General features: G+C 43.9%; 4 protein-coding genes across 4 annotated transcripts; 2 read left to right on the top strand and 2 right to left on the bottom strand.

Annotated features, from left to right (window-relative positions):
- The first annotated feature begins 1,902 nt into the window (after positions 1 to 1,902).
- Positions 1,903 to 3,979, top strand: K441DRAFT_653729 (uncharacterized protein). The gene is made up of 5 exons (XM_067647571.1): positions 1,903 to 2,151; positions 2,223 to 2,398; positions 2,537 to 3,081; positions 3,131 to 3,345; positions 3,397 to 3,979. Exons 1-5 carry the CDS (start codon positions 1,975 to 1,977, stop codon positions 3,526 to 3,528), a joined length of 1,245 nt encoding a protein of 414 aa, XP_067508010.1. The 5' UTR covers positions 1,903 to 1,974; the 3' UTR covers positions 3,529 to 3,979.
- Positions 3,395 to 4,561, bottom strand: K441DRAFT_693332 (uncharacterized protein). The gene is made up of 2 exons (XM_067652644.1): positions 4,282 to 4,561; positions 3,395 to 4,201 (listed from the first exon to the last, which is right to left on the bottom strand). Exons 1-2 carry the CDS (start codon positions 4,306 to 4,308, stop codon positions 3,752 to 3,754), a joined length of 477 nt encoding a protein of 158 aa, XP_067508009.1. The 5' UTR covers positions 4,309 to 4,561; the 3' UTR covers positions 3,395 to 3,751.
- A 480-nt stretch (positions 4,562 to 5,041) lies between these two features.
- K441DRAFT_674117 (uncharacterized protein) lies at positions 5,042 to 10,566 on the top strand (the record flags this gene model as incomplete). Its single annotated transcript, XM_067650715.1, has 2 exons — positions 5,042 to 9,700; positions 9,838 to 10,566. The coding sequence occupies 2 exons, from the start codon at positions 5,042 to 5,044 to the stop codon at positions 10,564 to 10,566; spliced, it is 5,388 nt and encodes a 1,795-aa protein (XP_067508008.1).
- A 156-nt stretch (positions 10,567 to 10,722) lies between these two features.
- Positions 10,723 to 11,577, bottom strand: K441DRAFT_287010 (uncharacterized protein). The gene is made up of 2 exons (XM_067640964.1): positions 11,444 to 11,577; positions 10,723 to 11,362 (listed from the first exon to the last, which is right to left on the bottom strand). The coding sequence occupies exon 2, from the start codon at positions 11,324 to 11,326 to the stop codon at positions 10,880 to 10,882; it is 447 nt and encodes a 148-aa protein (XP_067508007.1). The 5' UTR covers positions 11,327 to 11,362; positions 11,444 to 11,577; the 3' UTR covers positions 10,723 to 10,879.
- Positions 11,578 to 21,687: the final 10,110 nt, after the last annotated feature.

Genomic DNA, 21,687 nt, shown 5'->3' with positions numbered 1-21,687 from the left:
CTCACCACCAGCTCGTCTATCCGACTGCCTAATCGGTAATTCTAGCTCTGACGCTCCTGCGCCAGATCTAAGGGGGTATGTTGGCTACGGAGGTAGCCTTACTATAGAGGTGCGACGGGGTGCTGTTCGACATCAGTGTCAGTTCAGTTTCAACGTGTATCATTACTCTCTAGGGACCCCTGTAGGGGGTTAATTCTCTTATGTATATTAGGGCTCTTAGAGCCACCTGAGCCACCTTGAATAAGACAGATCGCTCCTTCAATTCTGTGTCTCTACCTATCAGCTGGCCTATGTCATCTATCGTGATACCTGCCTGGCTGAAAAAATTTAAAGGGATGCCAAGAAGATCTGCCATCTTCACTCACGGACACTCACGAGGCTGAAATTCTGGGCCAAGCGAGGACCAACTATTTTGCATATTGAGCAGTGCGAGAGACGCGCAATTCCCTTCCTGACTATCCCTTTCAACAGTGAAATTCGTCCCGCGGTTACCGATAAGAGCTAGCCAATAGAATCAATAGGATTAAGGCTCCGTGACCATTCGCGTACTTTTGATTCTGATGTTCGCGTATGGTCTGTTGGAAGGGATAAGATAAGCTTCGCTATTTAGAGCTCGAGCACAATTGCCGAATCACCGCTATTTATTCCGCGCATTTCCATTCCCGCAATGCCGGTGGACTGCCTTAGTCCATAATTCAATTGGATATCCGAATCTCCACATTATTCACCTCAACTACCATTAACTCCAAGCTCAGGCCGAGGCTCGGTGAAAGTCTTGCGAGAACTCGGATATGTTTCGCAGCCGCATTTAAGAGCGAACGTCCTCCGCAAACTGCGAAACGGAGAATGAAAGTCATCCCGCATCTTTCGTAGTCATACACCATAATCCAATTCTCCTGCCGCTTTCATCTAATTGAAGGGCCTGGTAAGCCTTGGCAGCGGCAGCGATGTTATGAAGATTTCGCTCTCCCCACCTCAACCAGGAAACATTTTCCGGGCTGAGGCTGAATTCTGGAACGCTGTAGGGCGTTTTCGGAAGCCACTAGCATTTTTCCAGAACATGATATCTGCATGAGGTGTACACTGAGCTTGAGAAGGAGGTTTGATACTCAAATGCTTCATATGGATATACCAAAAACCGTGCCTCAACATGGGCGTCTACTCCGCCCCTGAATGGCAGATTGCTAGATTAATACCTAACCTTCCGTTATCCTGTGCAGTCTTCGCATTTCTCGGTACCTAGTTGCGGGATCCAATGTAAGCTCGCTGTGCTGAGCATCAATGCCCTCCAGATGTTTGTCTCTGGCAACTAGTGTTGTAGCTGATCGATGTATTGCACTTTCTCGGATTTCCGCCGTCTTCTCCGTTTAGGCGTGCAATAAAGCATTTTGCCAATTGCGGAAGGGACGTGGTGCGAGGTTCCGCACGTCAGACAAGGTCACATCGGCTGCAGCTTGGGGGGCGTAGACCCGAATTGGCTTGTGAGATGAAAGGTTCAGGGAATCCTTCATTCGCTGTAACCCCGCATCATCGGTGGTGGGGAGTAATTCCCAGGGGATAGCTCCCACCTGACACCCATGACGAACCCAAATGCTCCGCCACCATCTAAGACCGCATCTTTATTCAGAATAGTCTAACTTCGGAGCGTGGGACCTTGTCTACCCTTGTCTGACTGTCAGGGCCATTATATATATAAGAGGTCCCCCCGCCCTGAGATGGAGATATATCTCAGTCCTCTGACCAGACTTGCCGTGCGCGTAAGCTCCAGCTAGCAGCTAGAAGATAATACCTACGCGACGTCACGTCTCGCTGCAAAAGGTAACTGATACCCTCTAAAAGCTCCGCGGTAAATATGTCCAGAATTGACTAGTTACGTCAGATACCATCCAAGCCCCTTTGCTTGTACATATATCTACTAGCGCGAGCCGTCTTGTCTTGTTCTTCACTTGAGCTTCAACAGCGTCTTCACTCATCATGGTATTTACCCGCTCCGCCTTGCGGCTTGTGCGCCCAGCTTCCTCCATCCTCTCCGCGCGAGCTGCTATCCCAGTTCCATCATGCCGAATTTCAATGTTTCATCAACCGAGCGGGGTCAGAACGCTAACAGCAACATCACAACGACAGGGTAAAGTTCTGCTTGTACTGTACGATGTAAGTGTCCAATTGACCTGATCGTGATCGGCTGGTTTTTGATCGGGTGTTAACCGCGCTTTGCGCTCCAGGGCGGCATCCACGCCGAGCAAGAACCCCAGCTTCTGGGTACCACCGAGAACGAGCTGGGCATAAGGAAGTGGATTGAGGAGCAAGGCCACACTCTGGTAACCACATCAGACAAGGAGGGCGAAAACTCCAAGTTTGACCAGGAATTGGTTGATGCGGAAGTCATCATCACCACACCGTACGTTACTACCCCGCGCTTCCGCTTCCGCTTCCGCTTCCACTTCCACTCCCAATATCACCCCGCAGTTAGCATGCGAAAATTTAATTAGCCTCGCCGCAATTACACATCCCAGTAACTAATAATTGTGTAATACAGCTTTCACCCTGGTTACCTCACCGCTGAGCGCCTTGCCAAGGCCAAGAATCTCAAGCTCGCTGTAACAGCTGGTATCGGATCCGACCATGTCGATCTCGATGCGGCGAACAAGACCAATGGCGGTATCACCGTCGCCGAAGTCACAGGCTCGAACGTCGTCTCCGTCGCTGAGCACGTTGTTATGACTATCCTCACCCTCGTCCGCAATTTCGTCCCCGCCCACGAGCAGATCGCCGCGGGTGAGTGGAACGTCGCGGAAGTCGCGAAGAATGAGTACGATTTGGAGAACAAGGTTGTAGGCACAGTGGCCGTTGGCCGTATTGGCGAGCGTGTGTTGAGGCGTCTCAAGCCCTTCGACTGCAAGGAGCTGCTGTACTTCGACTACCAGCCTCTGAGCCCTGAGAAGGAGAAGGAGATCGGCTGCCGACGGGTTGAGAATCTCGAGGAGATGTTGGCGCAGTGCGACGTTGTCACAATTAACTGCCCGCTGCACGAGAAGACAAGAGGTCTGTTTAACAGGGACTTGATCTCTAAGATGAAGAAAGGTGAGTTGCGAACAACCTGTTTTACTTTGGTATACTGAATTGGAAAAAGGCTCATGGCTGGTAAACACCGCTCGTGGTGCCATCGTTGTGAAGGAAGATGTCGCGGCGGCTCTCGAGTCCGGTCAGCTCCGTGGTTATGGTGGTGATGTGTGGTTCCCGCAACCAGCACCCAAGGACCACCCACTCCGCTATGCGAAGAACGCATGGGGTGGTGGCAATGCCATGGTTCCTCACATGTCCGGCACTTCGATCGATGCACAGAAGGTTTGTGTTCTATCCGTCTCTTAAGCTGGGCATGACTGACGTAAGCATTAGCGATACGCCGTTGGTACCAAGTCCATTCTTGACTCATACTTCTCCGGTCGTGAGGACTACAAGCCTGAGGACTTGATTGTTCACAAGGGTGACTACGCCACAAAGGCTTATGGGCAGAGAGCTAAGAAATAGAATCGGTCATGCGTGGGAGGATAATTTTCTGGGTTCTGTTTTCTAGGGACTGCGTTGTTTGATGGAGACCAAAATGAAACACATGTTGAAGCCACCCAAATGTCGGTAATATGCGATCTGCACTGCCAAATGCGCCATGCTACTATTGAGGTACTTTATGACCGAACATAGGGTATGTGAAAGAATCAGCCGCAGATGCAGATGTTTACACCATATCCAAATGCTACCGTGGATTCCTTAACCCCATCTCCTCCTCATCATCGCTATCGTCTTTGAAGCCTTCTTCCAGCTCCCGGCTCAGCCTCCTGTCTTCATCGCCAACACTACTCCTCCGCCTCTCCAATGCCTCTCTTCTGCGCTCATCGATGTCAAATCCCACCATCCCTTCGCCTTCCTCTTCATCAAATAATTCATCTTCGTTGTGCTCAGCGCCATAGGACCCATCCACTACAGTCCTGTGCCTATGCCGCCAGCTCGTAGGAATAAAAAGTGAGTAGAGAGCATCGGAAAGGCGATGGCGCAGAGACGTTGTACCGGAAGATATCGACTCTAGTCCGCCGTGAACAGGCAGGTACTGGTTATATTTATGACGATGACGACGCACGAATGGTAGGATGACATAGTTGAGGAGGAGGTAGACAATGAGTGCGATTAGGGCAGGTATGAAGATTGTCTAGAGGCAACTGTTAGTATGTTGCGGTAACCGTGGGTTTAAGTGAATAACTAGCATGATTGACATTGGCATGTACTTACTTTGAGAAAACCAAAGAAGCCTGACATAGCGAATAGAGCTACTTGAAGACAGCAGAGGGGAGGCTGAGGGCGTACAATAAGCTACGCGGCTATTGCGATTCCTTCTTATGTAGCTGTATGCGCCTGCAGATGCGCGTCAAGAGAGGGCATGCAGAGTCGCAGTGTGAAATGCCGGACTTTAGGAAGTGTCCCTCAATCCAACGCCGAGCCCGAAGCGTGATGCGAGAGGACAGTAACGAGTGTCGTGGCGGGTGCTGGGAGGACCTCCAGCCACGTGAAGTTCTCGGGGCAGGGAGCGGTGTTGGCTGCGTTTCAGGGGCGTTGTTCGGGTATTGAGACACTCAAAGCGGTAACACCCGAATACTCCCATCAGTCCTTCCCTAGACCCTGAGAAACACTGGCCATATCTTACCTGGACTACATACAAGACTTGATGCGCTGATGCGCTCGCAATACAGTCGCATCGCCATCTCTACGCCAAGGGCCCACAGGACTGTGGGCATTGATATTGAACCGAGTGAGCTGCACCTGGACACTTTTGTTCGACAACGCTTGAAGCACGCTGGGATCGTGTCACCACATATAACGCATAAGGCTGTATCAGCCTGACTCTAAAACAGTGGCCGGCATATACTGAGGAACCCCGCGCTGGGGGTCATCATATACACGCTGGAGGGATAATTTGAAGATCTTCAAGAGAACTACATACCGCAGCGAAGCGCCGTGAACAGGGATACCAATCCACGCCGAACCTCGAACAATGCCTTCGAGCGCACCGCAGGATCCGAAATCGAGACAATCCTCAGGCGGCAAATCTTTCTTTGGAAGGCGATTACACAAGGAGAGGCCGAGTAATGACGCCCACCTTATACCCGACACACCCAGTTTACCGAGCAGTGCGGCGGGATCGCAGTCCTCGAGACATTCACTTAGAGGGTCGGTGGCTTCGATAGAGAGGCCTATATCAATGGGGACAGATACAACTGGGCTGGCAATGACGGCAGGGGTAATATCATCAGTGCCATACGACTGCACGACTCCGGATAGCAGATCACCTATTGCCGTGAACTACCTACCAAAAGACGAACAACGGAGTATTAGACGCCCTGAGCCGCTCCCGCATCACCTAAATAAGGGCGGAGGGGAGTTTCATCAATATCCTTCTTTTCAACCTAGTCCTACGAATAGCTCTCAAAACCTCTCAGGACCTCGTCCACCACCACATGCCTCAAGTACCGTGATGTCAACAAGCCAACCTGGCGAACGAGGAGCTCCAATACAACAATGGGGCGGGGCACGCGCTGGCAACGCAAACGGCAACTATAACCAAATCTACACTTCCGACTCTTCAACCACCACACGCGCCTCCTCCGACCAAGCCAGCATCTACTCCAATGACTCCAAGCATCGCTCCAACATCTTCTCCTCTAACAACCCTTCACAAAGCACATTATCCTCCCTTGGCCTCGATAGCCAATCTCTCCTCCCAACCGCCGCTCCCATGTCCATATCTTTTAATGCCCGTGAATCGCATAGGCATGGCAACTTCCTTACTTCGAATCACTCATCAGCTTTCTCATCCACCGCTTCGTTTTCACCCGAAGGCTTTCAGCTACCAAAACCACCAGACCATGTGATTGAGCAGGAATTCATGAACTTGATGGTGAAACGCGGGTGGAAGAGTTTACCAGAGCAAGCCAGGCGGCAGATGGAAATGTACAAAATTGAGAAGAAATGGACATTAGTATATCAAGACAAGCTAGCAGAGTACCAACACGAGCAGAAAAAGAAGCAACAGCAGCGCACAACGTACACTGGGGCCGACGCTATGGGAGGCATACTCGGGCGCGCTGAAGAGGAGGGATCGCCGGAGTGGTACGTGAGGAGAGTCATGGACAACTCGATATCTCCGAAGCAACTACAGAGTTTGAGTGTTTCGTTAAGGACACAACCGATTGCATGGGTGAAGAGTTTCGTGGAGGCACAGGGACAGATTGCTCTCACGAATGTACTGGCTAAGATAAATCGACGGCAAGGCCAGGGGCCTGCGCCGCCGTCAGGCGCTGGGGCTTCCGCAGATAAAGACCTCGAGAGGGAGTACGACATCGTGAAGTGCCTGAAGGCCCTCATGAACAACAAGTACGGGGCCGATAACGCGCTTGCGCACTCGCAGATCGTGATGGCGCTGGCTGGATCTTTAGTTTCTCCAAGACTTAACACACGAAAACTGGTTTCTGAAGTGCTAACGTTTCTGTGCCATTGGGCGGATGGGCAGGGACATCAGAAAGTTCTACAGGCGCTGGACCATCTCAAGATGCAGCAGGGCGAAAATGGGAGGTTTGACGCATGGATGCGTATTGTCGAGGTTACGATTGACGGCCGCGGCAAGATGGGTTCGTTGGTTGGGGCATCAGACGAAGTCCGCAGCGGAGGCATTGGCATGGAGAACCTGCTCATGGAATACGCCGTCGCTTCCCTATTCCTTATCAACATGATTGTCGATGCACCGGAGAGAGATCTACAGCTCAGAATGCATATTCGGGCTCAGTTCATTTCATGCGGTATCAAACGTATTCTGACGAAGATGGAAGGGTTCCAGTACGAAATTATTGACAAGCAGATCGAACGATATAGGGCCAATGAGGCGATTGACTATGAAGACATTCTAGAAAGAGAGAATAGCTCCATGGTCGATAGCATTGAGGGCGAGGTTAAGGACTTAAATGATCCGACACAGATTACGGATGCTATCATGTCGAGGATTCAGGGGAGCAGAAGCCAAGACTACTTCATTTCGGCCATGCAACACTTATTGCTGATTCGGGATAACGAAGGTGAAGATCGATTACGCATGTTCCAGCTTGTGGATGCGATGCTCAGTTATGTAGCTATGGATCGACGGTTACCGGACATGGATCTCAAACAGAGCCTTAACTTTACAGTCCAAAGTTTACTTGATAAGCTTTACACCGATTCCGAGGCCCGCCAGATACGTGATGACGCCGTCGAGGCCCGCCAAATCGCCGACTCGGCCATCGCGGAGCGCGATGAGATGAAAGCTCAGATCGAGCTTGGCGCGGATGGTGTGGTAGCTAAGCTGCAGCGGCAAATGGAAGAGCAGGTTGCTATTATCGAACTGCGTGGTAGGCAGGTTGAGGCCATGNAGGCTGAGCTCGCGGAGATACAGAGGGTTCGGGCGCAGGAATTACAGCGGAACGAACTGGAAACGCGCGAACTTTATCTCATGCTTCGAGACGCCCAAGACGTCGCTGCCTCTGCTACTAAGAAGCCTGGCAAGGAGGAACTTGGCGCGGCGGATCCGACCCAGATGCAGGGTATTCTGGATCGCGAGAAGCTGATGAGTCGACTGGAGATCCAATTGCAGAGGGCGAAGACGCAGGCGCAGCTCGAGGGCAAGAATCTACAGCAGATCACGCCGTCTGAGAAGCTCCGTGAGCTCAGGGAGAGAATGGAGGGAGAGATGGGAACTTCTCAAGATCAAGACTTCAGCCATTTCGGCAATGGATACTTAGGATCTGTTACCAGGACTAAAAGTGCTACACCGAAGAGGAAGCCTGTTGGGGATGCACTACCTGAAGAAGACCGGGAGGATAGAGAGGAGCTTGATGACGATGCGATTATTGAGAAGCCAAGGCTTGTGGAGCTAAGGCGGCCAAAGATGAACGCGCAACAAGCTACTGGCTTTCTTGGAGAGATTTCTTCTAAAGTCAAACGGTATGATGGAAGCGATGATGAAGATGCAGAGGGCGATGGTGTTACGACTGGTCCTTCCCATCCAAGTCTCGAGTCTGATTCTCCCAAGACCCCCGCCGACGCCGATACTAAGTTTGATGGCCCACCTCCGCCTCCTCCAATGCCTGGAACTAAAGAGGAGGCTGGCGTAGTACCTCCCCCGCCACCGCCTCCGCCAGGAATGCTTGGATTTCCGGGCGCTCCTGGTATTCCTCCCCCCCCGCCAATGCCAGGCTCTAACGTTAACGGTAATATTCCACCCCCTCCTCCTCCACCGCCCCCCGGTATGCTCGGATTTCCCGGTGCTCCCGGCATTCCTCCTCCGCCTCCAATGCCTGGGCTCAATGGCTCTATGCCTCCGCCCCCACCTCCTCCCCCCCCAGGCATGTTCATTCCCGGAGCCCCGCCAATGCCTGGTGCCAGACGTGGGCCTGGATTCTTACCTCAACACAACTTCAATGCTCCTTCCTCCATTGGACTTGCTGTCGCCAGACCGAAGAAGAAGCTCAAAGCGCTCCACTGGGAGAAAGTTGATGCACCGCAGACCACCATCTGGGCCACACACGCTCCTACCCACGAAGCTAAGGAAGAGAAGTACCGCGAACTGTCGAAGAAGGGTGTTCTCGACGAAGTCGAGAAGCTGTTCCTTGCCAAAGAAATCAAAGCTATTGGCAAGAAATCATCTAAGAAAGACGAAAAGAAACAGATTATCTCTCGCGACCTTGTGCACAACTTCCAGATCAGCATGGCCAAATACTCCACTCTTTCTGTTGACGAAGTCGTACGCCTCATCATCCACTGCGACAAAGAACTGTTGGACAATAACGTTGTTATGGAGTTCTTACAGAAACCCGACTTTTGCGATATCCCAGACAACACGGCCAAGCTTATGGCGCCGTATAGCAAAGATTGGGCTGGCCCGAATGCGGTGGATAGTAAGCGTGAGCAGGATCCAAGCGAGCTGACAAGGGAGGATCAGATTTACCTTTACACTGCGTTTGAGCTGCACCACTACTGGAAGAGTAGGATGAGGGCGCTCGCGCTCACTCGCACCTTTGAATCTGATTACGATGAGATTGCAAGCAAGCTTCAGGAAGTCGTCAGAGTTTCGGAAAGCTTGCGCGACTCGACAAGCCTGATCTCGGTTCTCGGCTTGATTCTGGATATCGGCAACTTCATGAACGACGCGAATAAGCAGGCAAACGGCTTCAAGCTAAGCACACTGTCCAGACTAGGTATGCTGAAAGACGACAAGAACGAGTCAACCTTTGCGGATGTGGTCGAGAGAGTGGTCCGCAACCAGTACCCTGGTTGGGAAAACTTCGTCGAAGAAATCGGCGGCGTGGTCGCGGCGCAAAAACTCAACGTCGAGCAGCTTCAGGTTGACGCCAAGAAGTATATTGACAACATCAAGAACGTGCAGATGTCGCTCGACTCGGGCAATCTATCGGACCCGAGCAAGTTCCACCCTGAAGATCGGGTCAGCATCGTGGTGCAGAGGAGCATGAAAGATGCGCGGCGCAAGGCGGAACAAATGGGTGTATTCTTAGAGGAGATGACTAAGACATATGATGATATTATGGCGTTTTATGGTGAGGATCCGCAGGACGAGAACGCCCGGAGGGACTTCTTTGCGAAACTAGCCATATTTGTTCAGGAGTGGAAGGTACGTTATCTATTCACTGTTCTCTTGCTCATCCATCAATCTTACTCTCACACGCCTGCACCATACACCCATATACGGTCAATATTCGGCTATGAAAGTGCGTTATCAGGCCGCTTGGCTAACTCCATGTCTCACAGAAATCCAAAGAAAAGAACATCCAACTCGAAGAACAACACCGCCGCAATGAAGCCTCGATGCGCCGCAAACAAATCAACCCGGCCCTCGCCAACGCCTCCGCCGCCTCCGACACGCCTGCCTCGCCCGCTTCAACGGGCGCCATGGACTCGCTGCTCGAGAAACTGCGCGCTGCGGCGCCGCAGGCGCGCGACCAGCGCGACCGCCGCCGCAGAGCCCGCCTCAAGGACCGCCACCAGGTCCGCGTCGCGAGCGGCCAGAAGATCCCAGATGTGGGGGCTACCGGGAGCGAGGACGGAGATGCGGAGGGAGAGGCTGAGGCAAGTGGGATGCTGAGTCCGAAGTCGGAAGGCGAGGGCTCCGATACGGTGTTGTTGAGCCCGGTCGAGCCGGATGCGGATGTCGCGGATCGCGCTGCGAGTATGCTACAAGGCTTGCGCAGCGACGGAGCCGTAGAAGATGGTGTGAATAGGGATGAGAGTCTTAGGGTTAGGCGCAGGAGGGAGAACGCGGATGACGAGAGGAGCAGGCGGAGGCGGCGCAGACAAGCGGCAGGCGCGAACCAGGACGATCGAGGGGTTGCCAGTCCGCCGCCGATTGCAGAGGAGGGAGAGGATGGCGGGGGGGAGAGGGAGAGCGGCGAGAGGGCCCAGACGCCTGTCACGATTGTTAGCCCGCCGAGCCCCGTCGCGGGGGAGCCGAGGGCGCTACCGAGCCCGCCGTCTGAATGATTGCGAGCAAATTTCCTGATTGATTCGTTTACTTCTTGGAGGCAGTGTGTCTGACAGCCACGGGTTCGGAGTAGGATGATAGCATGGTGGTTGCGCGTATTGCCTTTGGCATATTTTCCTTTAGTATCGTCTTTGTCTGTTTCCTCGGCTTTCCTCTTTCCTCCATATCCTACTCCCCGAGCACGACCCGGGACGGCCGGTTTTCAAATTCTTGGCATAGTTTGCATTCGGAGTTCTCTATCCTCGTTTTTTTCTTTGTTTTTGAAGCGGCACCAGATGTGCTGAGTGCACGGTACACAGACTCTGCTTCTGATTAAGGGGTATACAAGTGTCTGTCTGGTTGGTTATGGGTGTTGTAACTGTACCCTACGCGGCGTTCTTTTTTTTGGGGGTGGGGGAAAGTGCAATATGTGGCGCACTGTCTCCCGCGTCCGGTGGAGGGATGCGGGATGGATGGTGGTGTTAGGAGTTGATTTTGTGGCTTTTGTGTCTCGTTTGGTGGTTGTGGTGGGATGGATTGGAGGACGCTGGGAGGACGAGAGGGTTGGGCGGAAGGGGGGAGAGGGAAAGCGAGGGAGAGAGTAGAGGAATTTAGAATAGGTATCTTAATTTTTGTTCGTGATGATTCAGTGCTGTTGCGTGCTCTACACTGCAAAGTTTGTTCGTATTGCATGCACCCATGGGTTTTGCTTTCTTGTACTGCTAAATCTCTTATAAGTACTGAATCCCTTGTGGTACTAAGTCTCTTGGGCGAAGTCATTCCTGAAGCAGTTTATCAAATTTGTTCCGCACGGCCCTACCTAGCTCTGTCAGATAATTCAATTCATGGGCTTTCGTACAATGCCGAAGTTGTGCTATGCAAAACACCTGAACCCACCTCCTATTATTTGCGCGCAGCATTTAGGCGACCCCGTACATTCTCCAAGCTAAAGCTATCCAGACGCTCCTTGGCGGTAGTTTATAAGTAGTTATTAATATGGCTTCTAAAGTGGTAGTAACCTGAGTTCCAAGGGTCCGAGCTTATACTGTATATACCAATTCGCTAACTAAAGCTTACCTTTGGGCGCCCTTGAAGGACCGTTAAACTGTCTGCTAGAGTTAATTTATAATCGTGAATCATGGTCTTTGCATAGGAGAGTTAAGATTGATAGGATGTCTCATCCCGGTCATGGATTAAGTACGATCCTTGGTGTTATATGCACGGGCCATATATTATCGATAACGGACCTAACGGGTCAATGCTTTACCTCAGTGGAGATTAAGAAATCGATTGCGCTGGCGCGCTAAACTCCTTCGGATATTTGATCGATTCTTGGTCTAAGGCACTTTGGCGAGATTTGTATGGAAGCACTTATCTCAGTTGACTCAGACCCTCGGAGAGAAAATCCGGGGTGCAGCTGAGCAGGGTCACGGAAAAGTTGAACAGGGTCACCGATGGTGGTCGGCGAAAGCTGAACGGGGTCACCGATGGAGCGCCGGAAAAAGGTTGGCAGGGTCACACCTTTACCCATACAGAACACGCATTGGTAGCCACATTTAACTTAAGCGACCGCACAAACCAAAATATCTAGGGCATATGCTACGTATATGCAGGTACACAGGACATACATATATACATATACACACATATATATATATATATATATATATATATTTACGCGTATTACAGTATATAAATAATAAGTGAAAACTATACTGAAGCAAACGAGAGTATAGTAGGATGGTTAAACGGCCTACTAGTTAGTATGCACAACTATATGCTACGCATATGCTAAGTATATACAGGCATTCCAGAGCCTACCTAATATTAAACACAAAGACGATAGTTCTTAAGATAATATAATCGGTGGAGAGGGTATTAAAGATAAAGAGGGTGAGGAGGAGGATAAAGAGGGCGAGGGTTAAGATAGTATATAATAGCGGCTTTTATTTTATATGGGTCTCTTTAAGGTAAAACTATATCCGACTCTGTGCATAAGCTATATATATGCTTAGAATAGCTAGGGAACACTCTAAGACTATAAAGCACTTATTAGCTCTAATGGTAAGCATTAAGTTATTGTCTAGGAGGTAATAGACTATATTATAATACCAAAATATCTAGCAACTAGGAAAGAAGGAATTGTATACTTTATCTATAAAGCAATACCTCTGCTATCTATAGATGCAGATAAAAAAATAGTATATAAGGTTATTAATCGGTATATATTAAAGGTAAGTAATATATATGTAAAGCATATACTATATTTATATATCTAGTAGATTTAATTCTTATTCTATTAAACTGGTAGCCTTAGGATTACACGACTATAGCTTCTTAGTAAAAACAATTAGGAGAGTAAAAAAGTATTCTACTAAGCGTTTAAATATAGTAGCATTAGACACTATAAGTACGCCTATAAGGATATGCTCTGTATATGCTTAGTATATAATAGGGTTAAGCTTAAATTAATTAACGACCTTTAAAAGCGTAGTAGTCGTTTATACTAGGTAGTAGAGATTAATGAAATGCTTAAGTAAAGTATAGAGAAGTAAGCATTATCTATATATATTAGGTATATACTTATAATATACAGCTACTACTACGGTGTTCTATAATTATGGCGGTAGTATATTTACCCTAGTATATAAGAACGTGTATATAGTAAAAGTAGACTAATAATATTTTTTTAGCATGGAGTACGTATATGTCCGGCGTATGCGTAATATATACTTATTATATATAGGTAGAGTTTATTAGTTGTTCTAGTAGCAGTAATACTAAACTATGGTATACTGCCTAGCCTTTATTATTGATAACTGCCTAGGTAGATATTTAATACCTTTGGTTACTTATTAAATATAGAGTTTAGGAAGTTAAACGAGAATATACCTATATTGGACATGCAATGTTAAAGCGAAAATATTATAGTATGTAATGTATATATCGTGCATGCGCTATGCATATACTAAGCTAACGTAGGATTTAACCACCTATAAGGCTAAGGTAGGGTAGTGGGCCGAATATACGGTGTATAGTTAGACTGCTATATTCCTGTTAATATAGCACGGTATCCTTATATTTACCTTATTACACGAAATTCTTATACACATTATTTACTATATTTAATAAAGCTACTAATCGACCTTGCTAATAATATAGTTAAAGCAATAAAGTAGGTGGATATCCTAAGCCTTACTATATATATGCTCCGTATATGTATAGTATATACGAATAAAACTACTTACTATTATATAGGTCGATTTATCCTATTGCCGTAGTACTATATTTTATATAGGAAGTATAAAACGCAGACACTACGTGCTGTATATAGTAGTCTTAATATTAAGGATTAAATTACTACTCTAATTCGGAAGGAAAGGATGCTATAATTCCTAGAGGGGACAGTATATGTAGGTAAGTATAGGCTAGACACATGTTAAGTATATATAGAGGCTAAGCGTAGCAGGTATACTATATAAGTTCTTTATTAATTAATATAAAGAGAACACTAAGTAATGGATTTGAGTAATTTATAACTTCGACAATAAGTATTTCCTTATTGTATGTTGTATGTATACGTAAGCTAAAGCATTTTAACGCGTAATATATATCGAAATAGACCTATTATTTAAGATGGTTTAAGGCAAAATGAATTTATTCTCAATTATAGGATAGGACGAGAATTCTAAACGTATGCATACCCTATACCATATATATGCTATATATAAGCTAAATACTTATAGGAATTAAGGTATAGGTATACGCCTTTCTTAACCTAGAAATACGTGCTATGTACGCAAAGATGTTTTAGCTAGTATTTAAGGTTTTAGGTAATACTGCTTAATTATCTATATAATTTGCATATATTTACGGAACTGGACTTTGTACTGCTATAGTTAATATATGTAAGAAATAAGCTAGCGGTGAGTATACGCTCTATATATGCTCTGTATATGCTAAGCATATACTTATAATATATAGGCTTTGGAGATTACCTATATATAATTAACCTATTCTATAAATAGGACGAATACCTTTAGTATATGTTAAATAAAACTTTATAAAGCGCTTTCGAACTTATAAAGTAAGATATATTATAGAGCAGATATAGGAAGTGAAGATAGAGTAGAAACTAATAGCGCGTATATAAAGTATATGCATACTATATCCGGAGCTTATGTCTTGGATAAACAATAAGAAGAAACTATAGATACTAGCTAGGCTTATAAAGGAAAAGTTAAAGGTTCCTTATAAGTGGTGGGCGTATACACGGAAGCATACTGGAATTAGTGAAAGTAGTTACTTTTAAGATAATAACTTTACCGGTTAAAAGTTATGCGTGCTTGCCGTAGTACTACGGTAACGGTATATGCTCTGTATATGCTCTATATATTCTAATATTTTAGTATAGGCTTAAACTTTGTATATAAGAAATGTTTAATCTATAAGAGCTATATAAAGAGACGGGAATAGATAATATATAGAAAAATTAAAGTAACTTAAAGCGGATAGTAGTATAGCTATAAAAACAATGTATGTATATATAAAGTATATGTAAAGTATATACTAAGCTTAAGCAGCGCAGAAACAGTAGAAATTAGCTAAGTGGCGAGCTAGAAATCCTAGCCTAAATCTTCCTTAGAATCCTTGGAATCTATTTAATACCCCTAAGCCTACTATATCTAGTGGCCAGATTATCTCGTAGATAAGTATAGTAGATAACGATATTGCATTAGTATTAGATACGTCGCGCGTATCTACCGCATATACAGTGGAGATGCTACTACTACTGTCGCGAAGTTAAACACCCCGGACTACGGGTAAAAGGTATAAATCTTACCTATCTATAAAGGAGCTAGAAAAGGAGGCATATATATTATGTATAGAAAATATAAAGTAACGAATTAATAAATTAAAATAAGCTAAAGACGTATATAATAAAGTAAAAGAACTAGTAGAGCTTAAGAAGTGGGTATAGGAGCATAATATTAGCATATAGGGCGTATATGCATAGTATATGCATAGAAAGTATTATATAGAGTTCTATGACGAATAAAGAATTGATTAATATGGGCCTATCGCCCCGTGCCCTATATTAGGTATATGCCTAGCCTATTTACTAAATAAACCCTAACAAAACTCCGACTATGTATAATATATACTATATACTATATACGCAGCGTATAGGCCTAGTATATACCAGGACTTATAGCTTAGGACTTACGCGGTAAAGGTGAGTTAAGTAGCGGGTTCCGCCCGCGGCTTATATAGAGTATAAGTATAATATACGTAACGGAAGGAATTAAACTTACTAGAGCTCTTACCTTTACTATGACGGCCTATTAGCTTTTTGCTCGCTAGTGCTAAATATTAGCTATATATATATAGGGTATGTATAAAATAAGCTTACCCCTTTGGCGGCGGGTGGACGGTAAGGGGGACTCCTCGCGGTCGCCTGGTGGGGTCGGGCCGCGCTATATATATGGTTAGCGTATGCCAAATATATGCAGGTAAAATACTAACCCTGCGTTTTAAGCTAATAAAGGGAGTAGATGGGCCAACGCGCTATTTCTCTTTTATTAGTATATACCTAGCATAAGCACGCGTTAACCTATGGTTAGTAGAAGACAATAGGGGTTTATATATGCGAAGTGTATGCGCGTATAAGCTAGCAATATAACTAAGTAGTGGTTTTGGTAATGTATATATAGGGCCTATATAAAATCGGACTTTGCTAGTCTCCTAGATATAAAGACGAGCGTTTATTTCTAAATCGGGTAGTAGTTCTAGTAGTAGCCGTGCTTATTCCTTATATATGCTACCCTTAGGCCTATAAGCACCCTTAGGTCTAAAATTAAACTTAGGGGGAATAAGTATATATATATATAGATAGATAGATATATTGGGGTATAGTACGTATATATAGAAGCAACACTAGTGCTCTTACCTCGCAATGGAATTGCCTGCTAAATTAGGTAGTAAACCCCTAGTCTTAAGCACTATATCTAGTTAGCTTAAGCTAGATATATGCTAAGTATAAAGTAAGTATACGCGATTAAAGTGTAGGCGTCTATATACTCTAAAATTCTTAACCCTAAAGGGCCACGGCTATGTGCAGTGTTAGTACTGTATATGTAGTATATATATATAACCTACCTGGGCTTATATAGGTACCTAGTATCCCGCTAGCTACTAAAGAGAACGAAACGCTTTAGGGCGCTGCGTTATATTAGCGTTATATATGCGTAGAATATACTAGGTATATACTTCTCCCCTATAATTAACTCTGCAGCCAATGTGTTAGTAGTAGAAGAGTTGGTTACTATATATAGTAAGTATATACCTTTAGTAAACTGTATAATAATATATACGGGCACCGCTGTGCTTATTGCGGACATAGCGGCGGTACTATAACTCTATTAGTAGGATGTAGATACTATATATATACGGAATATACGCTAGGCTAGGCCGTAAAGACCTAGCCGCACATTTGCGTGCTATTTACTGTAATGTCGCAGCTATGTTTGTTGTCAGTATATGCTATATATAAGGTGTAGATATGCGACCTATACTATAAAGTTAACAGTAGATAGTGCGGAGGTAGGGTTAGGTAGATCTAGTTTACGCTTAGCATATATGTACTCTTTACGTAGAGCCTTTCTGGCACCTACTTGCGTTGTCTTAGATAGTTACAGCTAGGGCTGTATAAGGTTAGCATATACTATAGGTATACGGCTCTAGATTTACGTACGCCTTCTACCTACTACTGCTGCGGCGGTGCGTGCTTTATCTATTATAAGTATATACTTTATATACGCGTTCTCTATAACTAACCTAGTATTACCTAGTTGGAGTTAAGGTTAGGGATTAAGCCTATGTACTTCTATTAATGTATGCTTTTTTTGGGTATATATAAAGTATATACTCACTATAGTAGTGCCTAAAGGCGCTAGGGTTGGTAGCACTGGCTACCTACGGATTATCAAAGTCTACGATTATGAGGCTTATGGTGAGCGTAGGCTGAGCGTATACTAAAGTGAAATTGAGATGTTAATATTGCCCTAGCTAGATGTTAGCATATGCAGCGCTTATATATAGGCTATATAGTACATACTTATGGCGTATACTGCGGTATTGTGGAGAAGTTCTAGTATAACCGCTGTTGTTGTAGATATATAACGCATATGCACGGTCTATATTTTAATAACTTAGCTTACTTACTTTATGCGGCAGCTAGTGGGGTGTATATGCCCCGCATATACAAGCCACGCGTTATTTAATATTCACGATTTATTATATACCGTCAATTATTAAGCACTATGAAATTTAATTAAAATTAAAATTATTTTGTATATGCGCTGTATATGCAGAAACTCAGCAGGGTTAGAAGCTGAGTATGGTTAGAAAGGTTCTGACCCTATTGAACTTTGTGACCTTGCCGAGTTTTTCCGTGACCTCGCCGAGCTGTAAGCCCCTGGGGTCGCAGCTAATGTACGCCGTAGGCGTTAGTGCTTGCGCTAGCTTTAGCAGCCAATTATAGAGCGCTAAGGTAGATTCCTCTCCGAGGGTTTAAGAGATTATAGGCGCGTTTTATAAGGGCTATACAGCCTTACTAGTGGACGACAGTTGTATCGCCTTTAATGTTATACTTCGACCCTTAATATAGCGCTTGTTGGCTCGCCAATACCTCCGTTTAAAAGCTTATCTCCTACCCTATATATTGCATTCGTAATAGAGCTTAACCGTGCCCCTAGTGCCCCTGTAAATGTCCCTATAAACGTCCCTATAAACTTATATAAACGTATACACAAACGCCTATATAAAGCTTTGCTTAAAGCTCTATATAAAGCCGTTTATAAGGCCTTTAAAAACAAGCCTAAATATAAGGTCTATATAGGGAAGCTCTTTACTTAAAGCTCTACTCCGCTTAAAGCTTTGCTAAAGCTCTGCTAAAGCTCTACTTAAAGCTCTATACGAGGCTCCACTTAAAGGTTTATTAAAGCTCTGCTTAAAGCCCTACCTAACGCTCTACTTAAAGCTTTACTTAAGGCTCTATACAGAGCTCTGCTTAAAAGCTCTCCTTAAAAGCTTTACGTAAGGCTCTACTTAAAGCTTTACTTAAAGCTTAATACGGAGCTCTAAAACTCTTCTAATACGCAGCACTAATATACTAGGAAGTCTCTATAATCGTCTACACAAACGGCTCTATAAACGTTTATATAATTAATTAACTAAATGCCTGTGCAAACGGCTTTATAAATGTCTATATAATTAATTAATTAGTTACCTATATAAACGCCTATATAAATATCTACACGTCTATACGTCTGTAATTTATACGTCTATACGCCTGTATATAGCTCTATATAAAGCTCTATATAAAGCTCTACTAAAGCTCTTACAAGCCTCTACTTAAAGCTTCCCTCCTACTATAAAGCAAATCTATATGTTATGGGACAACCCTATAACACCTTGCACACGTCTACCTGTTTCTACCGACTTAGCAATTAGAGACTAACCGCGAAATAGCAATCTAACGGAAATCTAATGGCAATCTAACGGCAATCTACGGCATTCTGCTATATTCTGCCAAGTTCTACTAAATTCTACTAAGTTCTGCTAGGACTATAACCTAAACCCTATTCTGCCTATATATGTATTAACTAAGTAACTAAGTTAATAATATATGCCCTTTCTTCCTATTTTCCTACCTTCTTTCCTTATATAACGTCTTAACCTCCTTATATAGTTTATATATATAGCTTAATAATATCTACCTTACTATATATTATCGTCGCTTATACTTACTCTGTAATACTACGTTATATTAACTATCTATACTACCGTTAATATGCAGAATAAACCTAAAGCCCCTATAACAGCCGCCGGTATTATATCCGCACTCTAAAAATAATTAGTAGGGATATAAAAGTCTTTTATAAACGCCCTTAAATAAAACTAAGCCACTTTAAATTAATAATAAGCCGAATAAGAAGTATAATACTAATAATTAATTAAGGACCTTTAAGAAGAAGTCCGCGCCCTTAAGATGCCTATACTAGGACCTTAAGACTAAACGCTATCTTTAGAGATAAATACGCGGAATATAAGCCCTAAACCTATAGTAGCTACTTGCCCTAAGCTAACTACTACACTAAAATAATCCGAATAACTACTAGATCCCTTAATATTTACTAATAAATAATAAAAGCTTTAATTATTTCTAAGCTAGCTTAAAAATAAGCTAACTAGTAATATTAACCGTTACCTAACTAAAGCTAACTAACTCTATTACGCCCTAAGTTAACTAGGAGGAGATATAGCTAACCTTATTAAACCGCTTTAGCCAAACTTAGTATAAAGCCTAGTTGTACTTCTTAAAGCTATATATAGTAACCTAAACTACTAAGCTACTACTTAAAGAAAGATAAACTATATAACTTAAGAAATAAAAAGTTTCCTAGTATATTTCTCTAAATTTAACCAATATATAAAGGAAATAGGCTAAAATAACTCCGTATTAATTAACAGCCTTATTAAATCCCTAAGCCCTAAACTAATAACCTCCCTAATAGGCGTAGACCTACCGGAAGCCCTTAATGCCTATATAAACGTTATTAATAAATAATATAATAATATACTACGCCTAACACCAAAGCCCACTCTATAATATAATACGGCAACCCTATAAACGTTTACTAAGTTATTATCTTAGCCTAAGCACCCTAATGCTATAGATATTAACACTAGGACCCTAGGGTACGCCTTACTAGGGTCCTTGAAATAAGAACGACGCATTAAGCTAGGCCTCTACTTTAAATATAGAAGTAGCTCTTACCTCTCTAATTACTACTTTATCCCTATGCCTAAATACAAATTATAAACGGCTAATACTAGTAGCTATTTACCGCATTGATCTTCTAGTTACTGTCCCTAATCTTTACCTAGTTCTAGCCCTATATCTAATAAGCACCATTTATAAGGATAAAGCTATAGTTAATATCCTATAAGAACCCTACCCTAATTACCTCTAAAAGGAAGGTCTTAAAGCTAAGTCGCTCTTTAGGACGGCTTTACTATAGGATCTTATTAAACGCATTTAATGTTATAAACTTTAACTCTTAGGACTGTAGTATAACTATTAACTGCCGTCTTTAGCAAAATAGTTAATAGGCTAATGCTTAAATTCTAATTAATATAGGAGCTAGTGGCATAGGATTTATTAACAAGATCTTTGCGTAAGATAATAGTTTTACCTTAACCCCCCTTAACCGGTATATTAACGTATTTAGATTTAATAGTAAACGCACTATTTTAGGCTATATTACCTATGTAGTATTTCTAAGACTCTAATACCTAAACTATAAAGAATTAATTAAACTTTCCGTTACCACCCTAGGTCACTTAGTGATCTTTAAACAACTCTAGATAAAGCTATATAAGGTAACTATTAATTAGGACAACCTTAAGCTTCTATTTACCGCCTCCCGTTATAAGTAGAAGTGCTTTATAACTTACTACTTAGACCTAAAACTAAAATCTAAAAAATCTACTACAATCCACTAGTCTAAAATTTCTATAACTGTTTACCCCGTACCTAAGGAATCTACCAGATTCCACTAACCTAGGAATTCTACTAAATTCTATTAACGTAAGATTTCTACTAATGCCCACTCTACGCCTAAGAATTCTATTAATATCCACTAAGGATCTAAAAACTTTACTAAATTCTATAAGTTATTACTAAGCACTATACCGCCCCAAGCCAAGCAAAAGCTTAAGCTCTATATACAAAAATACTAAAAGGACTAGTATTCTACTATAAAAAGGATTCTTAAAGAACCTAAACCTAAATCTAATACTAACTCCGTACCTAATACTAAACCTAAACCTAAATAAAAAACTATAAACAATCCAAGTAAGCTTGGTACCCTAGATATCTGTATAATTAGAGCTACCTTATTAGTGTAACTTACTAAGAAACCCAAGCATATAATCTTTACTATTACGATAGCCGATATTAAGAAGGCCTTAGTACTAAAGAAGCACACTAACCCTGCTATAAAGATACTAATAGAGTATTATTATCGCCTAGATATATTCTTATAAAAGGAAGCTAATAAGCTACTAGAATACCG

This window comes from Cenococcum geophilum (genome assembly GCF_001692895.1).
Source record: "Cenococcum geophilum 1.58 unplaced genomic scaffold K441scaffold_6, whole genome shotgun sequence".
Classification (NCBI taxonomy): Eukaryota; Fungi; Ascomycota; class Dothideomycetes; order Gloniales; family Gloniaceae; genus Cenococcum; species Cenococcum geophilum.
The sequence above is the reverse complement of the archived record's forward strand: the minus strand, read 5'-3'. Positions and strand labels throughout refer to the sequence as shown.